The sequence below is a fragment of the Argentina anserina genome, chromosome 2 (genome assembly GCF_933775445.1).
Source record: "Argentina anserina chromosome 2, drPotAnse1.1, whole genome shotgun sequence".
NCBI classification, from domain to species: Eukaryota; Viridiplantae; Streptophyta; class Magnoliopsida; order Rosales; family Rosaceae; genus Argentina; species Argentina anserina.
This window is the reverse complement of record NC_065873.1, coordinates 9,059,076-9,079,078: the sequence shown is the minus strand read 5'-3', so window position 1 is coordinate 9,079,078 and position 20,003 is coordinate 9,059,076. Positions and strand designations below refer to the sequence as shown.

At 38.1% G+C, this 20,003-nt stretch overlaps 1 protein-coding gene across 1 annotated transcript; it reads right to left on the bottom strand.

Moving 5' to 3' along the window:
• Window positions 1–561: 561 nt before the first annotated feature.
• On the bottom strand, window positions 562–7,092 carry LOC126783516 (protein EXECUTER 1, chloroplastic). The gene is made up of 12 exons (XM_050508997.1): window positions 6,646–7,092; window positions 6,439–6,555; window positions 6,278–6,343; window positions 6,071–6,177; window positions 5,127–5,208; window positions 3,509–4,255; window positions 3,292–3,415; window positions 2,672–2,841; window positions 2,121–2,195; window positions 1,925–2,017; window positions 1,681–1,826; window positions 562–1,029 (listed from the first exon to the last, which is right to left on the bottom strand). Exons 1-11 carry the CDS (start codon window positions 7,006–7,008, stop codon window positions 1,734–1,736), a joined length of 2,037 nt encoding a protein of 678 aa, XP_050364954.1. The 5' UTR covers window positions 7,009–7,092; the 3' UTR covers window positions 562–1,029; window positions 1,681–1,733.
• Between the last annotated feature and the right edge of the window lie 12,911 nt (window positions 7,093–20,003).

The window sequence follows — 20,003 nt, the reverse complement described above, 5'->3', positions numbered from 1 at the left end:
TAGCTCTTCAAATGGTTTTTCTGCTTCATGAATCCTCAAATGTCCTCCTGCAGCACATTACTAAATCATTGTCATTGAAAAATACCAGCACAGATTCCCTTCAACTCTCATCAAGTACTTAGTTAGTTGGTTCATTGTAGATGATTAGATGAAACATGACAAGACATTGGTGAAGCCAAAAGGCATATAGATAGAACCAGAAAACTCAAAAATAGAGATGTGACAGTTGCAAAATGTATTCGATGAATTTTTAAACAGGAAAATTGCAGCTTATTTTCGATAATTCCTCGCAGCTTAGCCGCACTCGCAAACAAGTCTTAATCAAAATGACATTCGTAGAGACTACACTTTCCTTGCAGATAAACAAGAGCGCAGTTCCCTAATGAAATCATACCAATTGGATTCTAACAAAAGAACCTCAATTTAGACCGGAACAATTTAAGATCAAATCGACTTGGATCATTATTACAATATCACCACTTCTGTTCCAGATTCTGTTTTATGCGAATTTAGTATTAGATTATTTGGTGCATAAAAGACTGAAATAATGGACATACAATTAAATTTGCAATCATATATAGGAACAGAAAGGCAGACATCCTATTAGAAAGAATGTAGCGGAATAACGTCAAAAGTAATAAACCAAAAACGCTTTGGTTTCTAATAATTTACATTATATACGCCACCCTAATATATACAGGAATGAGACCATCACGTATATGATTAACTGTTTATCAAGTCCTAATAGCATCTCTAAATATCAACTACTACAGCAAGGCTAGAAGAAAGACTGCAGAGAAGCATTACTTGCGTGTATCTTAATTAAGAGAAAACACTGATAGTGCAATGGATGTTAGACACATATTGACAGAAAATGATTTTCCAGAAACAGGATCAAAGAAAGACATCAGCTACTCTATTGCAGTTCAAAGCTTTCAGTAACCGTTTTTGAGTCGGCATGCTTGCATGTGCGGTCAGTAGAATAAGCATTGGATATGTAGTCCTTTGGAGATGTAATCCATATCTAAACTGCACCTCAGGACAAAAGAAACCTCCATCAGAAGTCATGACTACAGCTGGAAAACCACTAAATTACAAAGGAAAACGTACTGATGCTTAAACTTAATCTCTGATTGAGCCCTACAATCATTAGGAGATGGGATCGCTAGAAACTACATATGTATCACATGGGGGTTTAAAAACCAGACCAAAGGGGAGCAAGTCATCAAACTACTCATATTTCCTACTAACATCCTAAATAGTATTTTATGGACTGGGCAAGAACAGATATCCACAAAAGAAGCACAGATCTCTACCCTCCCTTCACTTTTTGAGACTCGAAGCCTTTTTTCTCTATTTTTATACTGCATAGAAACCACAAATGGCATCTTTACTAGAAATTTATCATATTTAAAGAAATCCCACCATAAGCATCTGTAGCAGTCACCTAATGTTGACTCCATCAATTATCCAAATTTCAGTAACTCAGAGCTAAAATAATCATTTCTAACAAAGGATTGCTCGTGTGATTACCAAACAACTTTAAGAATATATGGTCATATTCCTAAACCTGTGTACTAGTACGGAGGACAACACTTGAAAGATTACTCCACAAAAAAAAATAATAGATACAAAATCTGGAAATTATTGCAGACTTTCTCAAAATGCGAAGGTACTTACCCTACAAAATTGTGAAGAAAAACATATCAGAAACCTTAAGCTGTACAATGAACTTAGCCTTGAAGCCTCAATCGATTAAAAAACACCAAGAAATGAGACTCTGGCGCCCAATAAACAAACCCAACAACAGGTCCTCCTTTAATGTACTGCAACAGTTCAATAAAGGTGTACCTCAGTAACTATCCATTCAAAGGAGAAAATAAACAACTGATTCAGACAAAGATGCTAAAGAAACATGTAAGACCTTTCCATCAAGAATAACAAGTTCACCATCAACCCATCGAGGATTACGAAACCCTGGCTCAGCAAGCCTCCCCTGTCCTTTGTATCGAGCAACCTGAGTTTCCAAAAGAACAAATACACTCTTCAATGAAAAAGGAAAGGGAAAATACAATAGTATGACAAGTTAACAGAAAAAGTAACTCCAGCTAAAAAATTACCACTCCAAACTCTTCTGGTATGATCCCTTTATGAGGAAGCTGATATCTTTTCCCAATCTTTGCACGGAATGCCACCTGATAAAACAAAATTGATGAGATCTCCAGGTTTTGATAGAAACTTAGTAACTAGTCATTCATAGCAAAGCTCAGGTAGGTACTTTGAAGATCTAGTTTGAATTTAGATTACATGATCAGAAAAAAGAAAAAAAAAACACACACACAGAGGATAATTACATCTCTACTACTATAAAGCCATGTTCTAAAAGCTTCACCAAATTGTGAACTACCAATTTTACCCTTCTCTAACTTTATTCTCACACACAGACATAAGGACAATTATGTAAAATACAAATATTTTACTAATGTGTTTTACCAAAACTATCCTTCATAGGAAATATAATTACATAAAAAAATGGGTTTTCAAGAATCAAGAATACAATTCTGCAAACCTCTGCGATCACAACACGTGCATCACACGGGCACGAGGCTAGTGATGTATTATTTCCACAATATTTTATGAAGCTAGACACTTGTAACATCCTAATAATTACCTGGCCAGCTGGCACATAAGGATCCCCAGTAAGTTTCAAGGCTTCCACATATTCATAAAACTTGAGGTCTGAGGTCTCCTTAGTCTCATTCCCTTCTTTCCATTGGCCAAACTTACATCTCAGGTGTATAACTTCTGAAGTGTATAGCCCATGTGCGCCAATGTATAGCCCTGATATATACATTCAATGCAAGGGTCAATAAAGTCAGGAATGGAACTTCTTTACTGTAAAGAAACTTACAAACAGTTACTGCTTTCCGTACCTTCTTTCATTACAAAAAAAAAAAAAAAAACAGAGACAGTATCAGGAACACTTTCCAACATCATTTAAACTGTCATATTGCAAAAAAAAAAAACAAAACAAAAAATTTTAATATTTGATCTAAATGGAACATTATACTGTCGAATGACCTTGATGGTAAAAGCCCACAGAATGTTTCTATTATTCATGGTATGGATTGACTTTGTTCGAGTCATCACTTTGTGCTGGGAAATAGGAGAATATGATTTTGGGAAGAGTGTGGTGCAAAATTGGAAAACAGCTTTGAGCACATATTCTCCTTGTATCTATGACATCAAATATGTGATACAAAATGAAAGCAAGACTTCCTACTAGCTCACCATTTAATGGATCTTGAGAAACAGGCATTTCAATGCGATTGAAAGTAGTGGATCCTGACAATGGTTGATGATTTTGAACCTGACTGAGAGCGAGATTTATCAACTCACCAACATCTTTGAGTACCTAAGGAGTAAAATTTAAGATTAAATATCAAGCTGTAAAGGATATTTGCCAAGACACAGATCATTCTCCATCAACAATGATATTTAAGCCAACCTTCAATGGTATCTTCTCTTTTCCAATAAGCTTAGATAGATCAAACATAACATTGTTGATGCTACGTTGACCTCCAAGTTTAGCTTTTTTATCTCCTGGACTTTGTTCCTTGTCACAAGAATCCTGTTGATTAATATCTTTCTCAACAGTAAAGGAAAATGATAAACGCCCCTTCTTCTCTATTTTAGCAGGGACTCGGAGCAAATTTTTACTAGGTGGGATGTTAGACACTTTCTGCCCAAAACCACCGAAAACAACTTCAACTGAAATTTCTTGTCTCCCTGCATTTTGAATAATTGCAGGATCAGCATCCAGTTCAATCACATCTGTCTCTTGATCACCTTCAACCTTCTCCTCGTCTTCGTCCTCGTCTTCTTCCTCGTCTCCGTCCTCGTCTTCAGTTTCTAAATTCTCAATTTCATTATCCTTAGCTTCATCATCTTCCTCAATGATCTGCTCAATCACTTTAGATATTAAATCCCGATCTACCTTTCCCGGTGAGATCACTTTCAAAACCTTGACCTTCACATTAGGAATCATATCTCTTAAGATGCTCTGAAATCCAGAGAGTCCCTCAGAAAGATCCAAATCATCATCCATTTCATCACCATCTTCAGTATCGTCACTACCTTCAAGAGATAGATCACTCTTTTCAAGTGTTGAATCTAAAGGATATAAGGTGTCCATTGCTGTGGAGTTAACTTGTGGAGAATCTGGAAATACTCCTCCCCGCTTTAAGTACACAGCCTGATATTGTGGCATTAAAAAATTTAACTACAATACTTGCCATATTTGTTTAGTATGGGAAGGGACGTCCTTAAAAGGGGATCAATAACATGTACAAGAATTATTTGACTAAAAGGCCAGACATATATAGGAGTCTTGCAGTAGTAAACATAATTAAAAACAGAACAAGAGTATTTCCAGTGTTGACACCATTATATCAAACTTCTGTACTAATTACTAATATGATGAACTTCCAGAAATTTCACTTATGGAACTGCGTTCAATGTTATTTATATCAAAGAATCATGTGTTTTTAATCTTCAACCCACTTGGACTAAGAAGTTGATCTGGCTAGCTACTCTACAGGTCCAGTACACCATCAATACCTCATTTACTTGCTAACTGGCTAATGCTGGTAAAAAAGTCAGTTTAACCAACATCAGGAGAAAAGAAAAAAGGTAGTCCAGAAAGAATATCAAACTTCTTCGTATTCAAAGAAAATCTTTCAGCTGAGGAACTCTCCAAAAACCTTCCCCCAAAGAAAACTCTAATTTAACAATTTGAAATGATGCTTCATAATTTAAGGGTGCTCTTAACATTAAACAGTCCATAAGACATAAATAATCTCTGAAAAGTCTGTGATCCTCTGCGACTCACTTCACCTAGCATGTTTCCCTACATTGTTTTGGAACCATGCTTCCAAGAAGCTGTGATCATGCTCAGGACACGCATGCAGTGTTTTTTTTTCCCTCGGTTTATTGTAGCCTTTTAATTTTTGTTAATAAGAAAACTTCCACAAAACACCACTTAAGATTCAAAATTGATCCCAAGCACTAGAAAATTTGTGATCATTACAGTAGATAAAACTACAATTCCTAACAATGGAGGATACCTGCTGTTTGTATTCACCATTTTTAGTCACAGTTAAAAATATCTCAAACAGCGGAACGCCAGCTGCAGCTGTAGCAAGCTGCCTGAGAGAAGATGTAAAAGCATAAAAAAATACATCATTGGCAGAAAAGACAAGAATCCAACAGAAGGTCAATAACAAAGAAATTAACTGAAATGCGAATCCGAACGTCCACTACAGAGGATTTTTAGCAAATCAAAAGTCAAATATAACAGGATAAACACATATGTAAGATCAAAGCTGTACAGATTAGTTAACCAAATTATAAAACATCCCCATATGTCCCATGTGAAAGCTTTGGTTGATAGTTATAAACTGATATCCATATGATTAGGTTCTCATGTACTTCTTCCTGTATAAAAGTTCATAATTTTGAAGTGAAATTTGAACCCTTATTATCGTTCATAATTGTCAATATCTATTGTATCATTTTGTCAGCCACAAAGAAAGAAAGACACGTATATGGATCCAGGTTGAAGGATTAGCATTTAAGTATTCTGTAGTGGTTACCCACCACACAATATCTGCCACTACCATATCTAATTCAGTGCCTGTATTTTCCTTCTTTGTTGTTGGTGCCGTAAATAAAAAGCAGCTCAAACAGACTGAAGTTGCAAATGACTGAAGAGGTAGAATCCCACATAAACAGTACAAAGCAGCACAAACGTGGTGTGTCAAACTAGTTCAATTAATCTCTTAAATCAGTTACTAGGCAGAAATAATAATCTCTTAGTTGGTGAAAGTCTTGTATGTACAGTAAATTAGCATCAGCTGTTCTCCTACCATCTGTTTTCTTTATAAGTTATAATTGTGGGACATCAGCCCGACAAGTATAAGACAAGTACTGAAATCTTGATTCTGAAGATTATTCACCGATGAAAAGCTAGGGCCGCAAATTGTTAAAGTAGAGAATAGAAAATACATACCGGGGACTATAACTCCTGGCCACATATCGTCCATGCTCTGCAGTTACTCGTATAATTAGGCCGTGAGGATCTTTCTTATCCTTTGAGATGCCAGACCACCAACCAACCTAAGACCCCGAAAAGAAGCAATCAATCACTGTTAACTTAACAAAGCTAAATGGTATAAATTATGTCATGAAATATTAGATCATCGTAAAAGCTTCTCACTAATCCAGCTCCGGCATTATCCCGGAAAAATGCTGCTTCTTGGTAACGCTCTTCGCGTATAGCTCTCTGCATGGAGAGAGATGGAGATGATGGGAGATGTTAGCAGCAGACAGAGACGCAAGCAGGAGAGATACGATTATTAAGAGAAAGATATATCAGACATTGAGTTGAGAAATGACTCTGCCGACGACGTCGTTTGTGGAAGCAGCAGCAATGGCAACCTTGAGCCTTGCAGCATCCTCGAAATCCTCCATATTCACAGCGCGGCCCAACTGTGTCTGTTTCGAGTTTCGACAACACACACAAATATATAATCCAAATTCTAGCCATGGAAAAAAAAAAGGAAGGAAAGAAGGGATTGGGGGAACCTTGAGGAGTGAGACGAGGCGCTCCTGTTCTTCGACCTGTAGGAAATGCTGACGCCAGCGATCCCAATCCCAGTCGGGCTCCTCCTCCTCCTCCTCCTCCTCGGCCGCGTCTTTGGCAGCATTCGGACTGACGAAGGAATCGAGTCGCTTCATGGCGGTTCTGACAAGGTCCTGGAGGGCAGAGTCCCATCTCCACTGGACTGAGTCAGAGGAGGGGTTCCGGCACCGGCAGAGATAGGAATCGGAGAACCTGGAAGGGTAGAATGGGGATTTGGCGGAGGAGGGGTAGGATTTGGGGTTGGGGAAGGTGAGCTTGTGAGGAGTTGGAGTTGGAGTTGGAGTCGGAGCAGAGAGGGAAGCCATGAGAGAGAGAGAGAGAGAGAGAGAGAGGGATTTGGCGTTCTAGTCTTATCAAGTTTGGATGAGGGCTCTGGTTTGTTTGTGGATTGTGTAGGAACAGAAGAGGGCAGCGTGGCTAGCAGACGCTGTGCGGCTGTGACAAGGTTTAAAATATTCCGATATTTTTGATATATTCTCCGCTATTCTTTTTTTAAATTACCGATATATTTTTTTACTTTTTTATATATTAAGACAATTTATTATACGTGATGGTCAAATACATATTTCACATATACTCTTATTTATTAATTTGATTATATTTAAATAATGGATAAGAAAGTAAAATCAAAATAATGAAACCCTTCCTAAAAAAATGAATATCAGATGTGATGCACACGTTTAAACAACAGTAAAATAAGTTAGTTTATGAGTAATAAAACAATAAACACGTCATTTTACATGTGCTTTAACACGTCCGAGAAGGCTAGAATCTTTTTACTTTTTTAAGTAATAAAATATTTTTTTATATATTCAGCACATATTATACATTATAGTTGTCCAAGAGGAGCCAACCGGGTTTCTCGGAGCCTACTGCTAGGGTTTTGAACATTGGGTTGATTATTTCGTCCGACGGTGTGTCGATCAACGCTGTCGTCGGACGGGAATGGAGCGCGGTTGAGTAGTGGCCATCCTGCACAGCTGTTAGATGAGGCGTGGATGTTTTTGGTTTCTCCAGGGAGTTGTCTCAAGGAGTAGCATGTGCACGATTGTCGTGCGGCTTCATCTGGCTGGGCTTCTTTCTCATTGGACGGGTGCTGCAGTTTTTATCGGGTTGGCGGCAAGGAGGTGGTGCGTTGAGATGGGGCGACCGTGGTGATGATCTACCCTGAGTTTTTGGGTGGTTCTCCGAGATCGGTTAGATGGGTCTCTAGATGGGCTCTGTTTCGGGCTAACGCGGTTGACCGAAGACAGTGCTACGCGAGGCTTCTGGCCGCGGTTTGTCAGAGGGGTGGGATTGCTGACGACAGAGTGGAGCTTGTTGGCGCGGTGCACAGGGGTTGCTCTGACGGGCTGTGACTTGGGCTGTCTGCATTCATGGTTAAGGGTGGGCTGGGCCTAGGTTAGTTTTCAGCTTTTATGTTTTAGTCTTTTATTTTTCCATAATAATATTCCCCTTTCGGTGAGTAGTAGTGTAGTGGGTTTTAGTCATGTCTTGTCACGTCCTGAATTATGAACAATAAAATTCTAATTTGAAAACGTGATAATTCGAATAAACTTCAAATATCACCCATACATTATTGTACACAACTTCTCTAATCTCTCATGATGTGAACCTAAATACCCTCACCAGTAAATAAAATCATACGCCATGGATTGGTGCACCAGGTTGTAAACAAACAAATTCGGTAAGCTTGACATTTTGCGACACTTTACCATGAAGCTCAATGTCCTTTGATTTGGCATCATTCCTATCGCTCTTTGTCCTCCTTGGTTGAAAACCTTGGATCATGAGACGACTCCTTGATAACTCATCAACATTGATGCCGAGTTGAGACATGGTCGACTTGGGTATGATATTTACTACTCACCCTCCGTCTATGAGCATGTGATTCAACTTCCGCTCTCGTATGTACCCTGTCACAAAAAGAGGTCGATTATGTGGCTTAGAGCCCAATTGGAGGTCATCATCTGTGAAGTGAATGGTATCACAATATGCATCACACGCCCCACATTCCTTCATGCTTGTGGAGTGTTTTTCTACGTCGATAAGTAACTCCACAAGTAAGCATCTTGTTGATTTTGGCAGTTGCATCAAGTCAGAGAGGCTAAGTTGGAAAGGTAGACTCTCCAATTGTTTCAACACCTTATTCCTTTTTAACACTTGACTTGCACTTATTTCTCTTGCTTCAGGCTTTTCATCTTCTTTGGAGCTGACTTCACAACTTGTGGCCATTGAAGTGACCTTCGGTTGTTTTGCAGGCAAGTGCTCTATTGACAATTTTCGGCGAAGAGGCTTCCACAAATATGGAACGACTTTCATCTCAAAACGTCCTCGTCTGTTCTCCTCCCGTCGTGGAGGTGATTTCTTATAACTTGGTCGGGCAACCGGTGAGTTTGGCATCATACCTTTGCGAGTTCTTCTCCGAGTGACCATAATCCATCCTTCATCATCGACATTAGAGGCAACTTGGAGGATAGGTGTGGAAGCAGGACATTCTTTAACTTCTTTGGTCTTCTTATGTTCGCGCACCTCCTTTGTGAAACAGAACGATGCTTTCATCGGGTGAACAGGGAGTGGAATTGGTTCGAACGACCCGAATGTTACGGTAGTGCAATTGACTTCAGCAACATCGTCAACGTCCAGCTCAATGTTCCCTTGCTTGGCGAGGTTCATTATCAAATCCTTGAGAACAAAGCACTTCCCTAAAGGGTGACTAATGAAGCGATGATATTTTCAATACTTCAGATCGTTGACTCGATGCATTTCTTCTGGACGTTTGCACTCCGGAAGCTCTATTATCTTGTTTTCGAGCAGATCCTCTAACATGCCCGCCACATCAGAGTCTGGGAACGGGTACGTATTTCGCTCCATCTCCTTCAACGTGCGTTTACTCCTATCGTAGGTTCGAGGAGGTTCCACCTTATTGAACTCTTATTTATACCGCGTAGAGATCTTAACCGGTGCAGTATTGATGACCGTTGATTCTTTGGAAGGCTTCTTCACAACCTTGTCAAATCTGCTTCCGAAAACTTTGTTTTTTCGTTGGTCAACCAGGGACTCATTCTTTTTCTTATGACTTGCCAAGCTTAGCTCCATGTCGTGGGCTCGAGTAGCCAACTCTTCGAACGAACGAGGCTTGATTCCTTGTAAGATGTATAGCAAATCAAAGTGCATGCCTTGGATGCACATTTCAACGGTTGACACCTCTGATAGTCCTTGCAATCAAGGCTAAGTGAGTGCCATCTATTGATGTAGTCGATCGCGGGTTCATCCTTCCGTTGCTTCGTGTTAGTTAGCTCCATCATGCTCACCGTCCGTCTTGTACTATAGAATCGATTAAGGAACTCGCGCTCCATTTGGTCCCAACTGTCAACATACTCCTGCTCTAAGTCTGTATACCACTCGAAGGCATTTCCCTTCAACGAGCGAACAAACTGCCTAACAAAGTGATCGCCTTCTGTCCCGGCGTTGCTGCAAGTCTCCACAAAGTGGGCGACGTGTTGCTTTGGGTTTCCTTTATCTTCAAATTGTTGGAAATTTGGTTGCTGATACCCCAGCGGCATCCTTAAGCTGTCGATCCTCTTCGTGTAAGGTTTGGAGTAAGTGAGGGAGTCACGAGAAGGACCTCCATATTGAGCCCGAATTGAGTTGGTGATGATGTCCTACAATTTCTGGGGTGATAAGGAACCAAGGGAGTCGCCATCGTTCTTGGACGTTTCTCCCTTTTCATTTACTTTACTCCTGCCATGTGACCCTTTGGTGGAGTTCTCATCATTGTGATATTCCAACTTGCTATAGAGCTCAGCGATTTGCATATCCTTTTCTTCAACCGTTCGGGTGAGCTTTTCAACCATCTCCAACAGATTGGAGAGTTGCTCCTCGACTGTGGATGCCCCCGTCACCAAGACCTGCGCATTGTCAGAAGAGGATTCATGTGTCATAGAATAAAAGTTATCTCCATCTTCTTTGGGACTTCCATGGTATGATGTCGTGCTTGATTCGTCATCAGAGAAAACGTCTTCTAGAATAGGGCCATCACCATGAACGGATAGAGGAGATTGCTCCTTTGGCTCCTTCTCATTTGACACTTGCTTCTTCCCACTTTGAGAGACATGCTTTATTGCTCCCAAGCTCTCCAAGGTGATGACTGGTTGACGAGGCTTACTAGCAAGTGCCATACACATCGTGGGTTGAGCTCTAGCCACACTCCGGGTGAGAAGGGTAATCGGTTCACTCTTTGATTTGGAGAATGCTTGTTTGGATTTCTTGACCGGCTCGGTCTCTCCGCTTAACCTCCCAGTTGTGGACTTGGATTTTTTCAATTGAACGCCTTGGTTGTTCTTGGAAGTCATCGCACAAACGAAAGATTTCTTCGGAGAAGGAGATGAGAGGCCAAAAATGTCCCACTGGGCGTGCCAATTTGTAGAACGATAATCTAAAAACAAACAAGAGTGCAGACACGTGTACAAATAAAAATATAATTTATTTATATCAAGCGCAGGGTTACAATCTTTGTGAACTCCTCTGATTCTATCTCTGTATATGACTTGGCTCAAGGGTGACGTGCACTTGATCTTGAGAATTTGAGGTGACGTGCACTTGATCTTGAGAATTTGAGTTTGATTTGGATTTGGATTTGATGAAGAACGAGCAGTTTGGCCGCTTGATGATTCTTTGTGGACTTGAGTTTGGATTTGGATTTGATGAAGAACGCGCGATTTGGCCGCTTGATGATTCTTCGTGGACTTGAATTTGGATTTGGATTTGATGAAGAACGAGCGATTTGGCCGCTTGATGATTCTTCGTGGACTTGAGTTTGGATTTGGATTTGATGAAGAACGAGCGATTTGGTGGCTTGACGATTCTTCGTGGACTTGAGTTTGGATTTGGATTTGATGAAGAACGAGCGATTTGGTGGCTTGATGATTCTTCGTGGATTTGATGATCTTCGTGGACTTGAGAGAGACTTCGGGATTTTTCGAGAGTGATCTTGCTCAAGTGATTTTCTCTCTTCTTCTCAAGTCTAAAATCCCCCCCTCTCTTTATGTTGAAAGAGGTATTTATAGTGTCAAGGCTTCCATTTTGTAGAATATTTTAATGACACTAAAATAATAAATTTCTTTAATTGTATAATTAAATCAATATCATTTTTCTATTAATTTAAAATTAGTTATTCTCATAACTAAATTAATCAAAACATAATTGACTTAATTATAACCGTTAAGGAATTTATTAATTTTATCAAATATCCGATTACCATTTCGAATTGTGAATGACATTCAATTTTCGGAATCACGTAGTTTAGATTACGATCATCCGTTTATGTGCTGACACGAGTTTTATTCAGATCCGCACTAACTTTGTTGACTTTTGGCCACGTGTGCAATTTTGTCGGGCTCTTGGTCGATTTAATTATTTAACGAAGATAATTTACTTCATTAAATTTCATGTGTCTACAAACACGCATAGAATTACAAGAGAAAAATAATGAAAACGTTTGATTATGAATGCACTCATAAGTCACAGGCTGGCCCATCTGGTTGTCAAATAATATATGAAAATATAAGTGCTAATGAGAAATCGGGGAACCCATCTGTTTACCCAAATACATTTATAATACGGGTACTCATAAGACTCAGATACTTATCTATTACCCCTCATGCAGTTACGCCGTCAGACATTGGGCAACCCATATGTTACCCAATATCACAAAAATATGGGTACTCATAAGCAGGTAACACATATGTTACCCCTCATGCAGTACACCGGCAGACAGACTAGAGCTCTAATTGAATCGTAACTGTCACCCGGCCAAGGCTAAGTTCTGATATGCCAACACGCCCGAAGACAGAAAAACGTTTTAACATAATTCAAGTTAAAAGCCACGTACAATACAATCCGCACATGTTATTGTACAAAAACTAATCGACTCATGCTCAAATAAAATAAATATCAGTGCTATAATAAACTCATTTGGAACTAGGAATATGACAGTATATAATATAGCAACCCATATATATGTATCGATTTTACCATTTATACACATACACAACCCACTATATCATATACATATCATAGTTCGATCTTTTAAAATAAAACATAATTATGAATCACCATCAATGCTAGACTCGTCATAGTGAGATTTACTCACCTTATTTTCCTGAGCGTAATTTCCACAATACCGAAAGAAAATCCTTCACTTGTTTTGTCGATCACCTAGTTGTATAAAAACTGGTTAGAAACGTTACGTAAAACCTCAAATGCCGAATCAATACTACTGTTTACTGTTCAGCAATATACGGTTTTTTACGTATTTACTATTCATATATTACTGTTTATGTACGTATTGTTTACATATTACTGTACACCAATGTACTGTTTCATTATAATTATTGTTTCAGTAAATACTAATCACCGATTTACTATTTCAGAAAATTACTTTTACAATTACTGTATAGAAATGACTTTTTTACATTTACTATACATAATTAATTTTTTTACAATTACCGTACATAAATTTTGTCAGCAGCCGCGCGTTGGGCCCACGCGTAGCTTGCCCACTGCCGCCCAAAACTCTCCCTTTTCATCTCCTCCACCCTTCCACGGCCTAAGGCCGTCTCCTGCCCCCCCCCCCCCCTCACACTCCCTCACACGCCACATACGGCAGTACGATCTCTCCCTCCTCCTCCTCCAATTCTCCACAAATCGCCACAAACTTCACACAATCACGCATATCAATCGATTTAAAGCATTTACGTACCTATATTGAGCCTTAGGACTGCCGGAAAGTCGTGCAGGGGTGAGGTGGCGCCGCTAATCAAGCTCCAATCTGCTTGGAGGTGGCACTAGCGGCAAGGATCGGTGATGACAAGCTAGCCCTCGTGCTCTGGTCTCCCCGGAGAAGAGCTTGGACAATGGTGGAAGTCGCAAAATCCTCGGGTTATTGCTCGAGCTTCACGGTGGCGAGGGAGGGTGCGTCTCGCTCGGGGGTTGATGTAATCGAGCTCGCAAAGATCTTGGAAGCGGCGGTGAGAGCCACGGCGGCCGGTGTGGCGAGATCGCCGAGAGAGATTTATGATAGGGAGAGAGACTCGGGGTTGAGGGGTGTGGCTGTGGGGAAGAGAGTGTGAAAATTAGGGTTTCTATTTTAGGAAACCCTAGTTTCCTAAAATTCTTTTTTTATACCTTTTTCAAAATCGGAAACCAACTTCCGTTGCTAATAAATTTCACATACGACGTCCGATTAGAACGCGTGACGTGTCCACGAATTCGTATTGACGTGTTCCACATAGATGAATTAGAAAAGTCGACTCCCGTATTGCGGAAATGTAACGTTTTTAATTTTTAAACTTCGGTTTCGTTTCGTTTAACATCGTCGATTAAAGCGACAAAAATTTGGGGTATTACATAAGTTGCACACACCCAGTTTAATTAATATTATATTTCATACGTTTTGTTCGTTACATAGATGAATTAGAAATCATGATTAAGTATGTTCTATTCATACTTTGATAGATACTTTCAAAAAGCTAAACATAATCAAAGTTAATTGCAATCATGGAAATTCAAGTTCTATTTCATACTCTTACCATATATCACCACACATAATTCATATTTTCAGCAAGCAACATATATTCACAGTTCAACAAATCAACACCCAACAGATCTCATACAAATAACTCACCTAATGCAAGACCTTAATCGCCTCTGCAATCTCAAATCAAAAGACTTTCCTACCAAAACACATTAAAATATATATTAGATAATCACGGTCAATTGATAGCATATATTAGATTATCAAATTCAATGAATCATGAATCCGTTACCAAAATCAATTGAGGATTACAAAACTCTGAGAATTCAACTGATCTCAGTTGATATTTAAGTAAATGAGGCTCGCATCTTGCTTACATCATAATTTTGGTGTGTATTGGCTGGGTTGTGAGTTTACATCTTGCTTACATCATAATTTTGGTGTGTATTGGCTGGGTTGTGAGTTTACAAAGGCTCAAGATATGTGAAGTTAGAAATTGGGGATGAGTTATATGAAATTGAGAATAGAGACTGTGAGAGGCTTCGAGGCTAATGCGGCTCTTATTTTTCAAATTCGAAGACATGACAACTCGAATCAAAAGCAACTCATACACTTACATAGTGGTACAAAATTGAGCAATAAATAAATTTAAGCGCTCTTAAGAGGCTTACTACAAACAAGACAAGAATTACAAAACTTCTACCTCTAACTCAATTTCTCTAATCTTCTGTTGCGAACCTAAAAACCCTCATATCCACATAAAATCCTACACCATGGATTGGTGCACTGAGTTGTAAACAACAAACCCGATAAGCTTATAAAGCTCGTATGAGTAAACCTGACTCAAGAAACTCATTCTTATAATTCTTCAATATCAGCAACCTCACATAACTCCACAAAACGTAGTCACACAAAATGCATGTTAAAAATTTGTGATTCATGCATAAAAGCAAAGTTCAAGAATTCACAAGTGAAAGCAAATAAGATAAGTGTAATCCCGGCATATAGTTTAGTTCAGAAGATCACATGCATAAAAAAAGGGTAAATTCCTCCTATGGTACCTGATGTTTGGCTACTTGGACAATTTGGTACCTGATGTATGAAAACGGACAATTTGGTACCTAAAGTTCTCAAATTTATGCCATTTTTGTACTTATGTCAATTTTGACCATATTTTCAGGGTTATTTTTGTCATCTTATCTCTACTTTACTTCATTTTTTCATAATACCTCCAAATTATCACTAAAAATTTGATAACTCATCCACTTAGTATATGTGATGATTTAATCAAGGTTCAAATGTTATCGGAGATATTTTATGTTATCGGAGAAATATCGCAGATACGGGAAAAAATAAGATATTTACCCCTAAGATATATCGTTTTTTTTTTCAATTGAGATATTGGAAATGTCGGGGAGATTTTGTACCTTGGATTTACGTATATAAGTTTTCATAATGTAGCTATCAATCTAAATTAATTTTAATTATAAGTAATTTAAAATATATATTTCAATAAAAATTTACAATTACATAAAGGCAATTTATTTCCTTTGCAGAAAATAATTATGATACAATAAGTATATTAAGAAAAAAAATATATTTTCAATATATGCGAAGTAGATGCTAAATGGAGTAGATATATCAATTTAATTATCTCCAAAGAGAGGCAATTATAGGAAGAAATGAAGAAAAATGTGAATTTAATGAGTTTAGGGCTAGAATGACGAAAATAACCCTAAAAATATGATCAAAATTGATAGATATACTAAAATGGCTTACAAATGAGAACTTCATGTACCAAATTATCCATTTTCATACATCAAGTACCAAATTGTCCAAGTAGTCATACTTTAAGTACCATATGAGGAATTAACCCTAAAAAAACACAGGAGAAGAATTTTACAACTCAACTAAAAAATCAAGACCCAAATGCAACAAACAACCATTGGTTCTAGTCCCTCATAAAACACTAGAACAACAACAAAATGGAAAAATATGTATTCAACTCACAAATTCTATTCCTGAGGGTACATCGACCTTATCATCGCCCCCATAAATAGATTGACAATAAAGACTAGAGCTCTAGCTACTCACCCCACACCCGGCCAAAGTATGGTTCCGACACTTGCCTAACGCCACTTAGGTAAAACAAAAAAAACCCACAATGAAGCAACACTTCTACCGGAAAGTACATTTTCTTCTCATCCGGCCTAACACCACATCAATAATCAAATTTACCATAAGATACATTTTCTTCCCTTTCGGTCTCATTTTCCACACAATAAACCACAATCAACATCAAATAATCCAATTTACCGGAAAGTACATTTTCTTCTCTTCCAATCCCTTCCGCCACATTATCAAATAACCACATTCAATTAATCCAAAATACACAATAATAACCATATATAATATAATATAGCAACATGTATACGTATATTGTTATTACCATTAAATATACATATACAAATAAACTATACTATACTATATCAATAATCACAAGCACAACCAATCTCATTCTCAACATTAACCATAGTCCATAATCACCGAATCCCTTTAAAATCATTTATAAAAATACCATTTACTTACCCATGAACTGTTAATGATCAAGTTCATGTTATTTAAAACCAAAACATATTTTTAGAACTATTTTTAAAAGATTAATGATATATGGACTATGTTAACAACTCAAATTAAATTTGTATCAAATAAGGTTTACTCTCCTCTTGCTCCCGCTGCGTCTTCAACACACACTAATCACCCCAATTACACTATAGCAAGCATAATATACGTACCTAATCATAGCAAGATCACAACTCAATATCATTTGAGGAACACAAAACAATGGTCAAGGTCCAAACTCCCCTCACCTAAACTAGCTCGAAGTTGCACAGCTCAAGGCACAACTTCATTAGAGACTAATTAAAGTCTTCACACTATTCCAAAAGTTGCTAAGTCGAAACTACATATAACTCATCCTCGAATCCGCACAGATTAACCTTCCAAAATAATTAAAACCCCAACTAGTAACAATTGAACTTAAAATAGTTCTAGCTCAATCTAAAGCTCCATCTAACCCAAAGACTTGTCATCTGAGACAACTCTTTCTCCAAGACCTCCCAAGGTCTCTAGAATAATGATGACAACAATTGTAACAACTTTACACCTCTTCAACATTCTGATTCCCGTACTTTAAGTATCAATTGAAATGAAACTCGCAACACCCTAACATGCATAATTCACCCAAAAAGAAACTACAGATTATCCCACAGCCCTAAGCTGCCCCAAAAATCTTCGATTTTCCACTCCTCCCAAAACATTGCACGAACACTCTCAACTCAACTAACAAGTAAATTAGGGTAATGAATTCAATTAGATACCTGAAGTAACAATAAACCTAGTCGAAAATCGCCACTAGGTGATTAACGCTAAATCTGCAAATTTGAGGCTCTAACCTAAAAGTGATAGAAGTCATCAAGGGATGATTTTAGATGCAATCGCAATAATAGAATTTAAAGCAACTCACCATTGAAGATGCACTGCTTAGCAACAGTGACTTGAAATTTTGAAATCTAAACTATGAGATCGAATTGGAATGAGTCAATACCACAAGAGGCTAAGTAAGGAGGAAGACATCGTAGCAAGGCTGGCATTGGACTACCTAACATTAGATTTCACCCAGAAGGTCGAGTTGTGGTTGTCGACCAATGCTCTTCAAACTCTAACTTTCAACTCAAAACGAGCCAGCCTGATACCACAGAGAGCATTGCAAGGAGGATACATGCCGATATGAACTAGTTGTGCTGTCAAAGATTGCCGAGATCAAAACCTGGTCGAAGCCAAGTTGTCAGGTCATCTTTTGGCTTTCGATTCACATAGCTCGGTGACAACTGGTGCAAGCCACCACCACATGGAAGAGTGCACGGAAGAGATGAGACGATCTAGGTTGGCCCCATAGCCTGGAACTGTCGGAGCTCGCTGGAAAAGTTGGGTCGGGTCAACCAGGTTCAGGTCGGGTCAGTCTAAAATCTTTGACTCTGAAGGAGGCACACAACTGAGAGAGTGCATGAAGAAAAAAAAGTTTCGCCAACTAATGAAACCTTATAAGGATAGTTTCTATTTATACTTCAAATTTTCAGAATTCAAAACTTTTGTTGACCATAACTTCTTCATACGATCTCCAATTTACGCGTTATGCATGTCTACGAACTTGTATCGACGAGCTCTACAACTTTCATGAAGGAAATTTTCTGAGATTCTAATTGAATAAAATGTCAATTATTGACCCGTCATAATAATGTTTCTGAGTAAATAATCACTCAAACACTTTCATTTCCTCCCTCGCACCATATCATCGGACCACCACAAATTTAATAATCTCTGAAAAATAATTATAAATTAATTATAAATTTTCGAGATATTACAAGATAACACACATACTAATAAAACTGTGGGAAAGCAATCATGTTCGGCTGGTTGGTAATCCCGGACTACCTCCATTTGCAGAGCCGCTACCGTGCCGAGAAGCCATATGTGGTACGGCAAAGTGGTTCTATCCTTATGCATATAGATCTCAAAATACTCTCCAAAAATAATCTCCAAAGCGTATCTCAATCACAAAATCATTTCCAATAGGATTATGAAATCGCAGGATTCTGACCTCCAGGCAAAGATTACAACATAATTTCCTCTAGACATTGTTGATTTATGTGGTTCAAAATCTTATGGAAAGTAGACTTACATAGCTTTCTATCCATAAATGGCACTTTTTCTAGTTTAGTGTGAGATGTCTGTGGCAATCCGTCTAAGTTAGATGACATGCACTGACAGATTTCCTGATTCTTGTAGGATTTGACTTCTAGGCGACCAATTGAATCTCCATCATAATTCTTGGGTTTGAACAAATTCCTAGTCCAATTAGGACGCTTCATATGACATTAATGCTCAGCTACTCGAACATAGCTCCTCATGTAGCAAGGATTCCTAACATCATAAGGAAACAACTTCTTATTCAACTTGCATTCATTACTTCTGTTCATTTACGTTCTTTCTCCATCATTGTGTATCCATGACACCTATAATACAAAACTAAGTAAATTATATGATAATAAGAGAAAAATATAGCAAAAGTATGGTAGGTTAACTTCTATTTTCATAGACATATTTACATTGAACCCTAGGAAATTCATCATCAATGATTTTGATGGTACTCCAATTTTTATTGATGAAAAAGAGGATATCAAAGTGAAGAATCATGACTCCAAGGAGGAGAATTTCAAGACAACTAGCACTGACATGTTTCCTACCAATCAAGATGATCTGAATGTTGTGGCTATTGCTACTATCTCTTGTCGCAGTTGACAGAAACGAGGACGAGATGATGATAACAAGCTTATATGACTCCTTTGTCTATTGAGATTTTTGATGGTCAATTAACAAAATGGACCAAACAGTCAATAAATAAGAGTTGAAGGGTATGCTTTAAATTTGAAACCTGAAGGAAAAAACTATTTTTACTTATAAGGTGTCACAAGTATTAATCATCTTTTATATATACAATATCACCTATTTTTCTAATAGAGTTCGCTCAACATGAGTGCACCACTAGTTGTCCGATGCGCTGTGCTATTTTGACTTAGTCATTTTAATTGCATGACTAGTTTAGTTTTCGGTACAAGTTTGAAAATCTTTTCTAGTTCACGAGTTATTCATAGTGATTTAGTTTACAAATGAGTGTTATGTTTCCTCAATTATTCCCTATGA

Coding starts and splice junctions, on each gene's coding strand:
- LOC126783516 (XM_050508997.1), bottom strand. CDS start 7,008: ATGGCTTCCCTCTCTGCTCCGACTCCAACTCCAACTCCAACTCCTCAC. Junction 4,256..5,126: donor ATGGTGAATACAAACAGCAG/GTATCCTCCATT, acceptor CCACAATATCAG/GCTGTGTACTTAAAGCGGGG. Junction 2,018..2,120: donor TACCAGAAGAGTTTGGAGTG/GTAATTTTTTAG, acceptor TTGGAAACTCAG/GTTGCTCGATACAAAGGACA.